Below are 18,003 nucleotides of genomic sequence, written 5' to 3' on the forward strand. Positions count from 1 at the left end.
AGCCTATGTGTTCTTCTAGACTATGTTTTACATCTGTATCAAATTTCATCAAGATCCGTTGAGCCGTTCCGGAGATACCTTCAAACAAATATCCATCTAAACATTCGCAATTATAATATTAGTAAGACTACTACATAAGCTTTTATTTTCTTGTCGAGTAAAGACCTCTTTGTGTCATTGTTGTTAGCAAAGCCCACGTTTTACATGAAACATTGTCTTTATTCGTATCACAAAGACATTGTTCGAAAACGTATTAAGAATAATCCCTTCATGTCTTGCGTCTTAAACTTCTTCGTGGTATTGTTTCCAGGTATTTACTTTACATTAAATTTCATATATTTAACGAAGTAACCACAATTGAGTAAAATATATTTCATTATGGTATTAGGGTAGAGAACAATGTATATATTACTGTAGGTTTCTGAAAGCAAAATCCCTTTTTAAATTTTTTTTTTATCTCTTTTTGGTCTCAGAAACCAACAGTTAAAAATTATATATTGTTTAAAAATGCAAAATTATACAATTGAAAAATTTTAGGTCTAAAAATTACGATTCAATATTGTAAAATACTTTACGATTCTACATATGAATAAAGTAATATATTAAAAAATGATATAAAATAATAATAGCATTAATTAACATGGGGTCACAAATTTTAAAAGAACGAATTCGACTAACACCTATTTATTTAAATTTTCCTCATATTTAATTCTAAATTATTGATATACCCCTTTCGAGGATTTTCTTGGGAAATTCCTTAATTTCAATTTTCCGAGAGCACTCTATCGTGTAATTTGTCGCTAGAAAAATTCTTACATTCCTTTGTTTTAAAGGGGTAAGACCGAAGCGAGCAAATGGCTTTCTTCTGATACAAGGGTCGGTTATTCGAATTCTTGCACTAATATATCCACTAGTTTATACTTTTATTTTTATCTTTCAACTTTTAGTTATTAAGGGTTATATTAAGATAACTCGAAATTGACGAACATGCATACATTATAATGTGGAAGAGGCGATATTGGTGTGTCAGGTTCCAACCGCACGCCTTCAATCATCAACTGCTTTTTTGCCAACAAATTTCTATCTTAGTCCGCGTCATCTAAGTGGCAGCTAGGGAACGCGGTGGTGATCGCGAGGCTGGGCCGTGCCGGGTGGACGAGGAGTGGACGAATGCGCGTTAACCTTAACTATATTATTCCCTCTTTTCAAGATCATTAACTGTACTTAATTTCGGTCTACTGTTGGTTTAATAAAACAACCACGATACCACGTATATTTCAAAGAGTACGTGAGGGATGATAATACGTGTTAATACAAGTAAAATGTATTCGAAACCCACAGTAAGAGAGTAGCATGTGAATGGAGACAGCGAATTCGCGAAGTAGACGGGGTCATTGAACTGAGCGTCGCGACGGTGCTTCAGAATGGAGGGTATTAAGTAAGTGCCTCTTGCACTCTGATTTTTTTGCTTGGAACTTTCTACGAACACGAATAGTACAATGTAAATAATTTTAGTACAATAAAACTTTTTTTTTAATAAGTGATAATGTAGTCCATTAAAATAGGTAAATTTTAAAATGTTGCTAATTTCGAAATGAACTAAACTAAACTGGAATTAAAACAAAGAGGCTGACGATGTGTTTTATACAATTGTCTTGTTGGTAGAAGTTATTATTTTCTAAAAAGTATTTCGTTTTAAAAAGGAATTTGCGTTAAAATTTAATAAAACCTTTTTTTTTATCTTTTAAATCACTGCACATAAATCGTGATTCTAATCGAGAGAGGAGTTTTTTTTCTTAATTAAAAGCAGCTATTAATCTAAAAGAGGTAGGATATTTTTTTATTCTGTAATTAAAACACGCTAAAAGATTGTTTCTTTTTTCAAATATTCGCTTTAAATTAAAAATAATTTAATGGGATATTAAAAGAGATTTATTTTACCTAACCAGAATAATATTTTTCTAATTTTTTACCACTTATTTTTATAAACTCAGTTTTTTAATTAACACTTTTTTGAAGTGAATCTCTTATACGGACTTTGAGGTCGCTCGCTGCGTGGCTACTCAATCTGTGAAAAACACCAAATTGACTACAGTTACGAGTTACGACTACAGTTACGAGAGAAAAGTTATGTATATATGTCTACATTATATATAGGAATATACATTTAATTGTTAGAGTCTATACTAAGAAAAGGGATGCTAGGAATAAATAATATTATGCAAAAATTGCAGAACATTAAAACTTCGCTTCTTTCAGGTATCGATGGTATCATTGCAGGCGCTCATTGGAGTTTTTTTTTATAAAGTAACAGGAAATTTTATATCCTAGTATGTCTGACATCCGAGTATTATACTTTACAGGAAAAAATGGGTTTGTACGAAGGAATCTTTTATCTACGTTACGTCTCTTGTCTCTTACTCTTTGTTTAAGGACAAAAGATAGTTTAATGTAATTTTTTGTAATTAACAAAGATACCGAGAGATAGCGCTGTTACAATATCCGCCATGGATTATGAAACCGCTCTTGCTGCAACCATTTATTTCACTGGAGCAGTGAAGTATTTTATAACAACCCATTTTTATTAATCTTTTAAAAAAAAAAATATTTTTCATAGCTTTAAGGGTTCCGTACCTCGAAAGGAAAAAAACGGAACCCTTAGAGGATTACTTTGTTTATTATCTTTTTAAACCATTGTCAAACTATTTTTCAACTAACACTGGTGTCAATAAAATATCAAATATATTAGATATTTTTCAATCATATTTTGCAAGTGAAACTCACCATGTCTGGAACTGAATTGACATGTGACAGGGTATTGGAATCCGTCTACATACGCTCGTAGAACATTCTACAATTCTCTACAAGGTCTACGAGAACTTTCATTTGTTTCTTAACTCTTCTATGTTATTCTATTATTAAACAATGACACAACTTTTGCTATATTAAAATCACTATTTACAAGTGTCAGAAATCTGGCAACTGAAAAATAAAATTCAAACGGCGTCATAATTAATTTGAATTTAACGGTAAATTCCGAAAGTTGGGTACTTTAGAAAAAACGAGTGAATTCAGCCTCTCAATCACTACTGAGGGCAATTAACAAGTTCCTCTACGGAACGAAATTTATATCGTTTAATTAAATTTAGTACCGATAGACAAGTACCTTATAAATTAAACTTTAGTACACCGCAGGATTTATAAAATAAAGCTGGTTGCGTTATATTAAAAAAAAACTTTCTAAAGATTAGAAAATTAAATACAGACGTATTTCAGTGAATATATGTTGAGATAACCAAAAAATTTTTTTAACTAAAATAATTTTACATGGGAAATTACAATTACAAAGAATTGCTATTTTATCTTTGAAGGCGCTAAATTATAATTTTCAATCTTTGCCTAAACATCATACCAATCATGTAAATCGATCGTTAAAGTACAGATATGTAGATAATTTTAAAATTGTTACATTATAAAAAAGTATTTGTGACTAACGTCGGGGATTTATGATAATCAAGTACTTCAGTCTTGTACTTTAATTGATAATATGTTGATAGATAACGAATTTACATAGAACACTCATTCATAAATAATACTCGTATATATTTCTTATCTCAAGTGTGACGTCCCTTTAAATGAATGTTCATGGTAATCCCCCAGACGGACATTTTAACCCTTCTACCTTAGATTAAAACATAGCTTTGACTTCGGGCAGTGGGTTAGACAAAGATCACGGATTTTGTGTCAAGACTGCACACGCAAACTAAATGAACTGGGACCCTTTCTCCTTGAGTTTTACGGGACAATCAGTCGAAATTATTTCAGTTAATCGGAAATCTCTTATTGGTTAACCATAAATATGTATCTTAACTCAATTTAGTATTAGAATATGATATAACATTTTACCTATTAAACTGTTTAAATCTTGAGACATTATTACAACTAAATATAAGCTACACTCACACCCACTTCTGGTATCGGCACCGACTAGTTTCGTCAGTGGGACTAGTATTGTTCAGACGCGGCATGTCTCTCACGTGACACGGCTCGAAACGAGTCGGTGCCGACAACGTGTACATTAGTGTAGCCGTTTTTATTTAGCTTAAACATTTTCTGCTTCTATAAACTATTAAATGCATTTTATGTCCTTTTTTTAATTTCATTGAAAAAAAGTATGTGCAAATAAGGACAATAAGTATACTGCATTGCACAACGGATATATGTATACAAATTAGTCATCAAGTTGTCACCTAATAATCAATACCACTCACTATACATAAATACAGGAAACTTACAACGAAATCCACTCCAATCACTTACTGTTTTAATATAAATTACTAAAGTCTATTCTACACATGAGGAATTAATCAGAGAAAAAGGATTTCAATTTTATGTTTCTCAATAAACTCAAAGTCTTACTGCATCGTTTTTTAAAAGTTTTTCTTTAATATGTTTAAATGTTTTATTAACAAGTAAAGTTTAGGATATACACATTATTTTTTGTAGTTAATTTTTCCTAATAAACTTGGGGCGAGTTATTAGTAGTTTCGGCTTTAGAAAAGTGAATTTTAATAATAATTCGACTAAGTAAATTAATTCATTTATCTAATTAATTTACCTAGTAGAGTGACATAATTAAAAAGTATTACAATCGATTCAGTATTTCCAGACTTAACCCTTTAAATAATGAAGAATAAAGAGGCTGGTTGATCGACCTCATCTATTGGAGTGAATATTTTTAAAGACCAATACAGGAAAATTATCAAGACAAGAACTTGGTGTTATATTTACAATGTTTTATAGCTAAATTCTATTTTTGGTGAATTTTCAAAAGTAATTTTAAATTATTTAACAATAATTTAATTTTAAATTATTCCTCTCAAGTAAGGTTGGCGACAGGCAGGCGGCCGGCTTAAAAACTTAAGCCAAAACTTAAAGAATTATAAAACCTTCTGTGCTGATCCCACGTGTGTAGTAAAAGGCGTAGGTTATAAGAAAATATTACTGTTAATCTCCACTATATCACAATAGTTTAAGGATTTGCATGTGATATTCACTTTCATTAAACATTGTCAGATTAAGCGATGTCGTAATTCTGTACTAAGCCTTATAATGGCTTAAGAGCACTTGAGATAACTCCAGTCATTATTTATATTTCAGTCAGTCCACTGAATAGTATCACTGAGACCAGTCTAAATTAAAACATCGATATGTTTCGTTGTATATTTTTCGTTTGTTTCCTTTCGATTGCTATAGGAATCGTTATCCGCGATAACCCTTGTGATTGGGAAAATATTGCATCTGTGAAAACTTTGAACATAACAGAGGTATGTGATTTATGTGTACTATTATTAAGTTCATTTTCAATTAAATTTTAATGATTTTTTTTAATCTAGATCATTTTGATTAAAATAATTTTAATTCAAGAACATAGGTAGACATAACTTATTACTAAAAAAAATAAGACAGAACTTTCTCGCTTCTGTACTTTATACCTTTCTTATTTTTGTACTTTATTGTATACACAATGATTACTCACGGTACATAATAGTTATACAAATAGAGTAGCGTCATCATTGACCTTTTCCCACTTACGTAGGGGCGTCCTGGTTTTCGTCCTCCAAATCAATCTGTCTGCCGTCATCTCCATTATCACCCCCTTCTTAATTATGTCACGTTTCAAGCAATCCATTCATTCTAGGCCTAACTCTACCAGTGTACCTACACACTCATACTTAAGGAGAGAGTAGAGAGTAGAATAAATGACATTATTTTCTTTGCCGAAAACCTTTACAGCTATTAGGAAAATGGCATCAAATACAACACATAGAGAATCCATTGGACACCGGAGAATGTTCCACTTTGACAATAGCGGTTGAAAATGATAATTCTACTTCATATGTGTCCCTCGCACACAGAGAGGTGCATGGCAACCATGTACATGACACCAAAGGCCGTATAGATATGGTCAACGAAACATTAGGGTTATTCAAAATGAATTATCAAAGTAAGTAAGAAATTAAATGTTCAATGCTTAAACTTTTTATGACATATGGCAAACTAATGAACTACTCGCCTGGCGATATAGTACCGTTCAATAGACGAATGCAAGGGTTGGATTTGCAGATGCGTTCGATACTTTTAATCGACGTAGGAGATACGGACGACTTAAATAGGGGATATTTTCATTTGTTAATCTTAAATTTCCTCAACAAACCCGCTTCCTTTTCTCATCTTTTCCTTATTAAAGATTGAGAAGGTAGAAAGATTAGAATTAGATCTCCTATATCTTTGTCTAAACCCTCAGCCTTCAGCAGAAGAAACTGAATCTTAGTCATTACTATCTGTCGCTCGCGACTCCGTCACGCGGAATAAATTATAAAACATAATAGATAGCCTATATGTTCTTCATCTGTGCCAAATTTCATCGAGATCCAGTGAGTCATTCCGAAGATACCTTTAAACAATCATCCATCCATCTAACCGCAGCGTTGTGGAATGGTCTGTCCTCGGCGGTATTTCCAAACCGCTACGACTTAGGGTCCTTCAAGAAGGGAGCGTATCACCTTCTCAAAGGCCGGCAACGCATCTGCGATTCCTCTGGTATTGCAGATGTCCATGGGCGTCGATGAATACCTTGGTGTTCCCGCTGCTCGTTTGCCCCCCTTCTCTTATAAAAAAAAAAAAAAAAAAAAAACATTCTCATTTATAACATAAGTAAGATTGTTAAAATGTATAACATTTTTTACAGATTATACCTCCGATACAGTGGTATTGGGCGTTGACCCTGCAAAGTATGTGTTGCTGTACTCATGTGCGGGAATCAACGCAACTCATTCAACTGGTATGTCATATTTATTGCCATCAATTTGTAATAACTTTATAGGTATTTAAAGTATATTAAAAAAACAAGTATAATTAAATTCATATCAAAACTTCGAACAAAGATAAATAAAAAAACTTGTGAGGTGTCAAGGGACACCCGGATGGAACGAAGTTCCTTTCAATTAATTAGTGAAGGAACCAATGTGTATTCTATGAATAAAAAACTTAAGTCTTCACAAGAATTACATTTTATTTCTATGAATTTTCGTTATATATTGTCACGTCGTTGCCATGGTGAAGTAGCGCTCATTCGTCGTTAACATACTTACTATAGCAAAAAGTGTCGTGACAACTTTTCGTAAGAATTTTTTCCGTCTAGCCCCCTTTCACAACGCGCGATAAGGAACTTCGTTCCAATAAAAAAACTTGAGAGGTGTCAAGGGACACCCGGATGGAACGAAGTTCCTTTCGATTAATTAGTGAAAGAACCAATGTTTATTCTATGAATAAAAAACTTAAATCTTCACAAGAAGTACATTTTATTTCTATGAATTTTCTTTGTATATTGTCACGTCGTTGCCATGGTGAAGTAGCGCTCATTCGTCGTTAACATACTTACTATAGCTAAAAGTGTCGTGACAACTTTTCGTAAGAATTTTTTCCGTCTAGCCCCCTTTCACAACGCGCGATAAGGAACTTCGTTCCAATTATATGGAAATTAGACTAACCTAATTTTTTTTTACCAGTTGTAGCTTGGGTTTATAGCAAAAGTACGTCTTTGGAACAAGCAGATAAAACAAAAGTTGATGCCTTGATAAAATCAAATGAAGATCTACAGAACGCTACATGGATTGAAACAAAACATACAAAAGAAGCTTGTAACATAAATGCTGGTTTCAACTTCAGAATATCACCAGTTCTTACACTCCTTGTTCTATTTATAGTTGGAAAGAATGTGATTAATTCGAATTAAATTATTAAATGAAAGTTCTGATTAAGAATAATTTAAACTAAAAGATTATCTTTCTTTTTCTTTCACCCTTTCCTTTACCCTTTGATGTGAAGTACTGGTAAAAGATAACTGTGCATACTCTTGGATATTAAAAGATTTCTGTCTTAAAAAATGATAAATGCAATTTTAAAAATTACAATATCTTCTTCTCATGGCGACGTGTGTAGTTCGTTTTTTAATCAATTTTTTTGTCTGTAATTTTAATTAATTAAATAATTTCTGGACAATATAACAATGTATACCAAAAAATGACAGACTAAATAGATAAATAAATTAGGTACCTTGTATTAATTCAATTTAAATAAATATATTTGAATGATTTCTCTTTACCGTATCTTTATTACAATTCACCTAACAACTTGAACAATTATCCATTAAATTAATGACATTTTAATGATTCTCGATGAATTTTAATGACATCAAAATTAAAACTCTATTTAAGATAAGTCAATCAAAAATAATTTTTAATTTTTAACGGAGAGTTACAGTGTCCAGTACTTTTATTTTGAATATTTTGTTTTTAGTTTTACAATGCTGCCTTTAATAGTGTCATTGTTTTTTATTACCTTTACGTCGGGACAAATAGCGCGGAATGGAACATGTAACTTTGGGAATATACAAGCAGTGAGAGATTTGAATGTGACTCAGGTATGTATTTAAGATAGACATTTAACAACTTTGATAAAATTTACTGTGATAACAATGTTAATATTTACTTTGTATAGGAAACTAGCTTTTACCCGCAACTCCGTCCGCGCGGAATAAAAAATAGAAAACGGGCTAAAAATTATCCTATGTCCGTTTCCTGGTTCTAAGCTACCTGCCCACCAATTTTCAGTCAAATCGATTCAGCCGTTCTTGAGTGTAACAAACACGACTTTCTTTTATATATATAGATAGATTATTGCGTATTTGTTTTTAGATGTTTTTTTTGTTTTATTAATGATCATGATAGTACAATTATTTTTAATCTGTATATACTAAACAATAGAATTGGTAACTAAATCTCTTGAATAATAAATAAATATCGATTTGGCACCATTTCACCCATTTCGCATACATGTTCAGCATAATACAACTGTACAAAAAAAATACCTTCCCTTTATCAGCCTTGATCTTTAGATAGAAAACCAGTGTTTAATAAGAAAGGGCTTCCCTTACATTAAATTACATATAATCTTTGTGATATCTATATATATAAAAGAAAGTCGTGTTAGTTACACTATTTATAACTCAAGGACGGTTGAATCGATTTGACTGAAAATTGGTAGGCAGGTAGCTTAGAACCAGGAAACGGACATAGGATAATTTTAACCCCGTTTTCTATTTTTTATTCCGCGCGGACGGAGTCGCGGGTAAAAGCTAGTTTAAGAATAAAAAGTTCGTCAAACAAATCCATATATCAATAATTTTCAGTTATCAGGCGATTGGTATCAAATGAGACGTATACCAAACACTCAAGAATGTGGTACTTGTTCAACTACTAGGATTGATGCAACGCAAGATTCCTTATCCAATATAACAATATCTAACAAGGAAATAAGTGAGAAAAAGACTAAATATAGAAACGGTACTATTGTTGTACCGTACGGGGTTAAAAATACAGTTCAAGGTCAATTTACTATAACATATGAAGGTAAGTTTTTGTTAGAAATTACTTATAGTTTACAAATCACTCTGTGTACAATTTTTTTATGTATTAAGGTGACAAACGAGCAAGCTACCACCAGATTTGCTGAAATAGCAAAGCGACCAGTGCCCTTAGACATCCGCAATTGCAGAGAACCTTTAATCAACGGAGAAGGGGACGCACAGAAAGGGAATATTTCCCCTTACTATGCATTCGTTCCTTTATTAGAAAAGGGTGGGAAGGGGAAGAGGACTAAAATTAAGCCTCCAGTACCACAGTCATCAGACTGTACGCGGAATTGCTTCCACTTCACGCCTGTCTTCTGTGTGGTCGTGGTATTTCACCGGGCGAGCCGAACCATTCGTGCAACAGATGTTATTGTTGCTGACATCTACCACTGTTACTGTTAAATAAAACTAAATTTTCTTTCAGATATAATCTACAATTCAATTGTACTGGCAACGAATTACACTAACTACGCTGTGGTCTACAGTTGCAAAAACATTAACAATTCTTCTAAAAATGGTATGTTTTTATATTATTTTACACTCAAGTAATTATATAGGTTATTACACTTGCAGTTTTCCACCACTTGGTTCATGAGTAATTAACAAAATCTAGTAATAAATATAACCTATTTCACCTGGAGATAGTGTAGCTACCCACAAAGAAAGAATTTCAAGTTAAGTAGTTTCGGAGCCTATTCAATGCAAATAAACATCAAATCTTTCCTCGTAGATATTTCAATTTCTTCATCTTTTAATGCACCTTTTGCCATCCCATGATCTAGAGTAAATAATAAATATGATCTCTAAAACACCTAGCTGAAAGTTATATAACAAAAAAAGTTGTCCTTGCTTTGTTTTAATTAGCTGATACCGTAGTGTGCTTAAGTGTTCTTTACATTCACAGTATGGGCTTGGGTACTAAGCAGAAATACAACATTAACTAAAAATGAAGAAAAGGTTGTACAATCCATTATCAATGGAAACGAAGATCTCAAGAATGCCGCTTGGACAATTCCAGATCATTCTAAGAAAGCTTGTGATCCTAATTCAGGAATAACAATTGGATTATCGCCTGTATTGATTCTCTTGGTATTAGCTGTTACTGGCAAAGATAATATTTTCTAATATACTTTAACTTGTTGTTTTTAATAAATCAAGAGGAAAATACAGATTTGTGTATTATTATCACTTAAGGTTTGGTTAACAACCACTTGTAAGTGACAGACAAACTTACAAGTGGTAAGTATTTTCATAGTATTATGAACTAAATTTTCATAGTACTATGAAAATTTAGTTGTTGACATTTCGTCGAGTATACTACCTTTTAGTTGTAATTATCTAGTGTTCGAAGTGTAAAAGACAGTATTTTTCCAACTAAAACACAATGGGAATCTTAAAATAGTTTTATTAAATTCAAGCTTGCTATAATGGAATATGGCGAATACTAAATGCATTTTATATTCTACGAGATATAGAACTTGTATTTACCCACAAGGACAAGTGCGTACTCAACAAACAATAGATATGCTGAACTAATAAACACTTGAGAGATAACAAGCGATAGATAACACTAACGTATGACTAACATTATGACTAAAACTTCATACAAAATATGCCAATTCAAAAACCTATATTACTCCACTCTTGTAATACAATGCAAGAGCTTAAGGAACCTTAATGATTAAGGTTAAATAGAGTAACTATTTCATTACAAGAGCACCAGTGGCTCAGTGGTTAAGCATTTGACTTGCAATCTGTACGTCCTGGGTTCGAATCCCATCATGTACTAATGTATTTTTCGATTTACATATGTAGAGTTATCCGATGTTCTTATGCTGAAGGAAAACATCGTGATGCAACCTGCACAAAGATATGTGTGAAGTCAACCCGCACTGGGTCAGCGTGGTTGACTATGGCCTACTCACGCTTAACTTGGGGTAGGCTCCGTGCCCCTCGGTGGGGACGTATAGTGAGTTGATGATGATGATACTTTCATAAGTGTATAGAATATGTTAATAATAATACCATTTATAATATTTAATATCTTTATAAAAATTTTTTTGAATCTCAATATTCCATTTTTACCAACAATATATTAGTAAAAAATACGATTTAAATTTATATATGGTTTAACAACAATTCAATATAACAACACGAACATACTGATCAACTATATTTTTAAAATTGTCTAAAAATCAAATGTTAAATATGTATTTAAAAAAAGATAGTCATATTTCCTTGTATAATATACCTGTAGGAGTTATTTATTAAATATCTGAAATAACATTTCCCATTTCCCCGATGGAAATTCGAGCATACCGCAAGGTAGCTTACTGAGAACAAATCCTAGGTTTAGCCTTGACAGCGACCATTCGCACTCTGCCTGCAGTCTTTATGCTGTGTGTCAAGTTAAAAGATATCGCGTAAAAGTCTTCGTACACAAGGCGATGTAAATTTACAGAACGATTTTAGTTGTTAAGCGACTTACAATACAATGGCATAAACACATTTCTATCTGTCATCAAATATATATAATCAATATAATAATATAATATATATAATAATATAATCTTACTAATATTTAAAATGCGAATGTTTTGATGTATGGATGTTTCTTAGAAGATTATTCCGGAACAGCTGCATAGATCTCGCTGAAATTAGACATAGATTTAGAACATATTCTAGAAGAACACTTAGACTACTAATTAAGTTTTTTTAAATTCCACGTGGAAGGAGTCAAGGGCGACTGCTACACACACAACTCACGCCTGTAACCTAGAGGGGTAGGCAGAGGTCACGGACCTGCATTTCGTGTGGCCAAGCGAACTTGCGCAATCCACTTTTCGCCATTTCGGGAGACGGAAAGAGACGGGTGGCCAATGTTACTTTTCCATAAAAAGGGAAACATGATAAAAGTCATTGACATCTGTAAATAGACCTTTCTATTATTACTGAGGTTATAAAATTGTATAAAAAGTTTTCATGAGATATCCAAATATTACTATAAATCGCAACAGTGTTTTAACTGTACCACATTAAACGCAATGGCGATGAAAAGTAAGGAAAGCCGCATACAAGCTACATGGAGACGAAATGAGCGTGCGACGCGAGGCTACACTATTGAACTCTGAGTCATGTAGAGTCAGCAAAAAAATTACTATAATAAATTATTTTATTTTATTTGCTTTATGTAGTCCTTTATATTTTTGGAGTAATACTGATGTATGACAAGTAAATGATGGTATTTTGTATGTGTGAGTCACATTTGATTATGTACCTTATGTTCAGAGGAATATTTCTCAATTTAGGAATTTAATTATTATTTTATCGTTTTAAATATAAATGCCATAGTGAATAGAGATGTTAATGTAGGTTGATGTAATTATAAAATTTATATTATATTATTATCAAATTTTGTATTGACGTGTAAAAAATGATAGACGTATAATTTTGCTGGCTGTACATTTCAAGTTCATTAACCTGTCGATGACGTCAGTATCATTAGTGTCGCGCACTATGTCGCCCGTTTTTGCACTGCACTGGTTTCATGCCCTTTTATACAATATGTTCAAGTACGTATTCCCCTTTAAAAGAATAAATGGTTTTTCACGCTTTTTATATGTATACATCTTATACCTCTTACTAATATTATAAATGCGAACGTTTAGATGGGTGTATGGATAGATGTTTGTTACAAGGTATCTCCAGAACGGCTGCATGGATATCTATGAAATTTGGTATATACCTATATGTAGCACACAATCTGGAAGAACATATGAGCTACTAATTTTTTTCCTAATTCAGCGCAGATGAAGTTGCGGGAGGCAGTCATGTTATTTATTTATTTATTTTATTTATTTATTTAAGAAGAAAACCAACAGCGTATTAGTTACAAAAATTACATCCAGTACATATAAAACAAAGCAAGGCCAATAATAGGTTTTCCAGTAAATTTTCTTAGAAATAACAAAAAGATGTCTCACGATCACATGATAGTCACACATACACAGTTTTACACATAGTCAATTGGATAAACAGGAGAGAAAAAATGAAAATAATTAAGTAAAACATACATACACACACACGTACGAGAACAATCAAATAAATATGTAAAAAATATTAAGAGTTTATCTGTTATTGTAAAGGATAAATTTTTGGATTTGTGCTTTAAAATTATTTTTTGAGAGGTTAAAGATGTCTACGTCTTTGAAATAAGTATTATAATTGTTCGTAAGTCGCGTAATGGTGTTGTTGGCTGCATAGTTGGTGCTGTGCATAGGTACATGAAGTAAAGGTGTATGACGAGTTCGACGTTTTGGTACACAATATTTGATTTTACTTACTAGTTCCTTACAATCAACATTACCATGTATAACATCATATAGTAGGCACATGTCAAGTAAAGTACGCCTTTCTTCGAGCGTCAATAATCCGTTGTTGTGGCATGCTTCTGTGTAAGATGTGGCACTTTTTCGTTGCCGGAAATTAATGTGATTGATAAAGATTTTTTGTATTCGTTCGATATTCTTTTTATATACAGCGGCATGAGGAGACCAAACAGGACTTGCGTATTCTAATGTACTACGAACGTAAGCATAGTACAATAATTTTAAAGAGAATATGTCTTTAAAATGTTTAGAGGCTCGTAAGACAAAACCTAAGTTTTTATATGATTTTTCCACAATGTTCGTGATATGATGTGAAAGTACCAATTTTTCGTCCAACCAAATGCCCAAGTCACGAACAGTGCAAGATTTTGTTATTTTCACATTGTTAAATTCGTAGTTGTATAAGACTGGTCGAGTCTTACGGGTGTAAGTGATATGTTGGCACTTAGTTATATTAACTGTTATGTTGTTGTCGTTGTAGTACCTCGTAAGACAGTTTAAGTCTTTTTGCAGGTCTAGGCAATCATTATTGTTTCTTATATTATGATATATTTTTTTATCATCGGCGTAAATAATATGCTTTGCGTGCATAAAACATTGATTAATGTCATATAAATACGCCGTGTAAAATAGAGGACCGAGGTGTGAGCCCTGGGGAACTCCTGTAGGTATATTTACGAAGTTTGAACGGTATCCTCCTATTACTACAGCTTGTGACCGGTTTGTGAGATAAGATTTGATCCATCTGAGCAAATCTCCGTGGATACCAATTTGCTGAAGCTTTGTGAGAAGTATGATGTGATCAACACGATCGAATGCCTTCTCGAAATCAGTATATATCACATCAACTTGACCTCCACCCTCCATAGTGTTACGTAGGTAATCTACAAAGCACGTAAGATTTGTTACAGTGGAACGACCTTTCAAGAAGCCGTGTTGTTCATCAGGTAAAGCTTGATAAATCACTGGATATATAGCCGAATATACTAGCTTTTCAAAAACCTTTGCAATAATATTTAACAAGGAGATACCTCTATAGTTCTTAATTTGTGCTTTGCACCCCTTCTTATGTATTGGGACGATGTGTGCTTTTTTCCACGCTTGGGGAAAAATACCTTCCCTTAAAGACCGATTGAAAATATAGGTTATAGGTTCAGCAAGTGAGTTAACACATAGTTTCCAGAAAACAGATGGTATGCGATCGCTACCAGCACCCTTATCAATGTCTAGTGAACCAAAGTATTTTTTAACTTCAGAGATTTCTATAACATAACTACCTATATTATCAATGCATCTATTGGGATTCGCGTGATCACGGATAGGGTTTTTATTCGGAGTACCAAAAGCGCTAAGAAAGTATTGACTAAATGCCTCACAGATTTTTTCACCTTCGACGTACGTGGCGCCGTCGTTAGTAAATTTTTTAGGGTAACTTGAACCACCTCTAAGGTTCTTTATATAGCTCCAAAAGAATTTGGGCTTAGTTTTAATAAGTTCTTCAGTACGAGTAGTGTAAACTTCGAAACATTTTTTCTGTACGCGGTGTTGTCTCTTACGTAAGTACGAAAATTCGTCGTAATCCCTCAAATTGCCGAATCTTTTCCAACGTGCGTGTGCCTTAGATTTTTCTCTAATTATTTTAATAAGCGCCCTGCTATACCAGATCGGATAGGATTTATTTGACTTGCGACGGAGGGGGATATGAGATCTTATACCATCAAAGATTTTATCGTAGAAAACCTCAACGGCCTCATCAATGGTTCTTGAATTCATACTAGGAATCCAATCGATACTAGCGTAATATTTATAAATTATGTCTTGATCTGAAATTTTTCCAAATAATGAATCATTAATAATAGAAGTTATTACTGATACTGGCGTAGAGACAGCTAATGTTATTTATTAAAAAATCTTTATATGCAACACGTGTAAGATTTGTATCTCGGGCTCTTGAACCTATTTCATATGGCACAAATATAAAATACATAAAATTTGGTATCCAATTTAAGCTACATTCTGCTTTTGTTTTTTTCATACGTTGTATATTTTCAGAATACTATCACGAAAAACTTGAAAACGAAAAAAAAAAATCTTGAACTCCAAAATGCCTGAGTTTTAGTTGGTTTTAGTTCAATGCGAACAAAACAGTGAGCAAAACAGGCTTGTTTTGCTCACTGTTTACTCTCAACTGTTACTTTCAACTGGCTAGTTGTCTCAACGGAGTCGGCTCGCCGAGCCGGATAATTGTCGCAACGGGTGTCAGCCGCAAAACTGACCATGCCAAAATTCAAATACGAGACACTCCTCTTATATTATTTTACAAAAACATAGAAATGCAAATTCATTTTACCGTATTGACAATACGTACACTTGATTTATGAAACTTACGCATGTACATATATATAAGATTAGCGTGCATATCCACTGCTGAAACACCTGCTCAAAACCATATTGGTATCACTGTTTTTTTCAAAGAGATTAAGAGAGATGATATTTATTTTTTTCTAGATATGTTTCCCTAATGGAAGTTCACAGTCACGGTTACATGTATTGAAATGTATTTAGTTTTAACTTCATTGATGCAGATATATGTTACCAGGAAAACGGTTACCCACATTCGTCAGCGCGCATAAAAAATGGACTAAGTTATTCCCGCATTTCACAGCTACGTTCCAGTAGCTGTCCTGTCAAAATCAGACTAGCCGTTATAAACAGACAGACAGGCAAACATTTCTTAAACTTGTTTACCTTGTTTAAAAGCCAGACTTGGAATTGTTAAAGTTTTTCAACGAACTGCAAACTCCTATAATTGGGCTTTAAATTGGATTAAAGGATATTCAATAGTAACTATTAAACAACTCTGAATTTGACAGTAACATATTTTGTTGATTGTTTAAAAATGTAAAAATAAACAAAGCAGAAAATGTTATTTTGTTCACAATATTAAATTTACTATAACAAACTTTGGGTTAACGAATTTGTGAATCAAATAGTTTGGCAACTGTCCGACAGTCGAGCTAACTTAATTTATCCTCTATCAAGCAACAGCAATGCAGGTGGCTACTTCAATGCGACACGCTTTTGTTGGAATAAACAATTTAAAAACATTGTATAAGAAGTCTATACATTTTTTTATGTTATCTGCAAACCTACTGGAGATATCTATGGGCAGTGGTCACTTCGCTATTTTAGCGATTAAGTGACTGGTTCTTTTAGGATAAAAAATATCCCTTTTACTATCCCACAATGTTTATATTTTTTTGGTAAACTTTATCAAGAAACTATTACTTATTCAGATTTGGTATTGGACTTTATACTAAAAAAAGAATGTTTTATTTTTTCGTAATTTTATTGTAACAATAAATTTTATTGTACAATAAGATACGTAACAATTAAGATATCATTTAAAATCTCACTAATAAATGTAAAAGTATGTATGAATAGATGATTGTTAGAAGGTTCAACGGATCTCGAAAAAATTCTACATAGATATAGAACATAGTCTGAAAGAACACATAGACTACCAATGAAGGATTTTTTTAATTCCGGCCGGACGTATTCGACACAACAGCTAGCAATAAAGCTAGCTAAATTACATTTATAATTATAGATTTTTAATCTATATTATAATATTACTAGCTGTCGCCCGCGACTCCGTCCGCGTGCAGTTAAAATTATGCTGTTAAAATGTAGCTTATATGACACGTTCGTAGATTTACCATAGCAGCGCCATCTATTGATTACTTACTCAACCCAGTCGAAAGGTATCGACATCTGTTAGAATCATTTGGAGTTAACAGATAATTGTGACTGTCAAATAATAACAGACAAATAATTAGCAATAAATTAAAATTGCGACTATAATTTGAGATTTAAACTATCCTATCCCTCAAGTTGGATCGAACTGCACATGGTGTGCGAATTTTATTATAATCGGTTAAGTGGTTTAGGACTCCATTGAGGACAAACATTGTGACACGAGATTTATATATATTAAGATTAATATACTATAATCTATATATTAAAAAAAATATTTATTTAAATTATATTTTACAAATTATGTCAAGGTACAAATCTTTGCGAGCATTCCTAACGCACCGCTTTTCCTAGTACATCATTTCTTTTAACTCTACTCCTTTT

At 32.6% G+C, this 18,003-nt stretch overlaps 1 protein-coding gene across 1 annotated transcript; it reads left to right on the forward strand.

Moving 5' to 3' along the window:
* Nucleotides 1-1,343: 1,343 nt before the first annotated feature.
* On the forward strand, nt 1,344-10,600 carry LOC123721330 (insecticyanin-A-like). The gene is made up of 5 exons (XM_045679834.1): nt 1,344-1,438; nt 8,362-8,485; nt 9,254-9,473; nt 9,900-9,992; nt 10,380-10,600. Exons 1-5 carry the CDS (start codon nt 1,425-1,427, stop codon nt 10,598-10,600), a joined length of 672 nt encoding a protein of 223 aa, XP_045535790.1. The 5' UTR covers nt 1,344-1,424.
* Nucleotides 10,601-18,003: the final 7,403 nt, after the last annotated feature.

Source organism: Papilio machaon, chromosome 10 (genome assembly GCF_912999745.1).
Source record: "Papilio machaon chromosome 10, ilPapMach1.1, whole genome shotgun sequence".
Taxonomy (NCBI): Eukaryota; Metazoa; Arthropoda; class Insecta; order Lepidoptera; family Papilionidae; genus Papilio; species Papilio machaon.

What these genes read in the sequence shown, in the direction of transcription:
- LOC123721330 (XM_045679834.1), top strand. An exon ending in ATTTACTATAACATATGAAG is followed by an intron (nt 9,474 to 9,899) that starts GTAAGTTTTTGT and finishes ATTTTCTTTCAG; the next exon opens with ATATAATCTACAATTCAATT. An exon ending in TAACAATTCTTCTAAAAATG is followed by an intron (nt 9,993 to 10,379) that starts GTATGTTTTTAT and finishes TTACATTCACAG; the next exon opens with TATGGGCTTGGGTACTAAGC.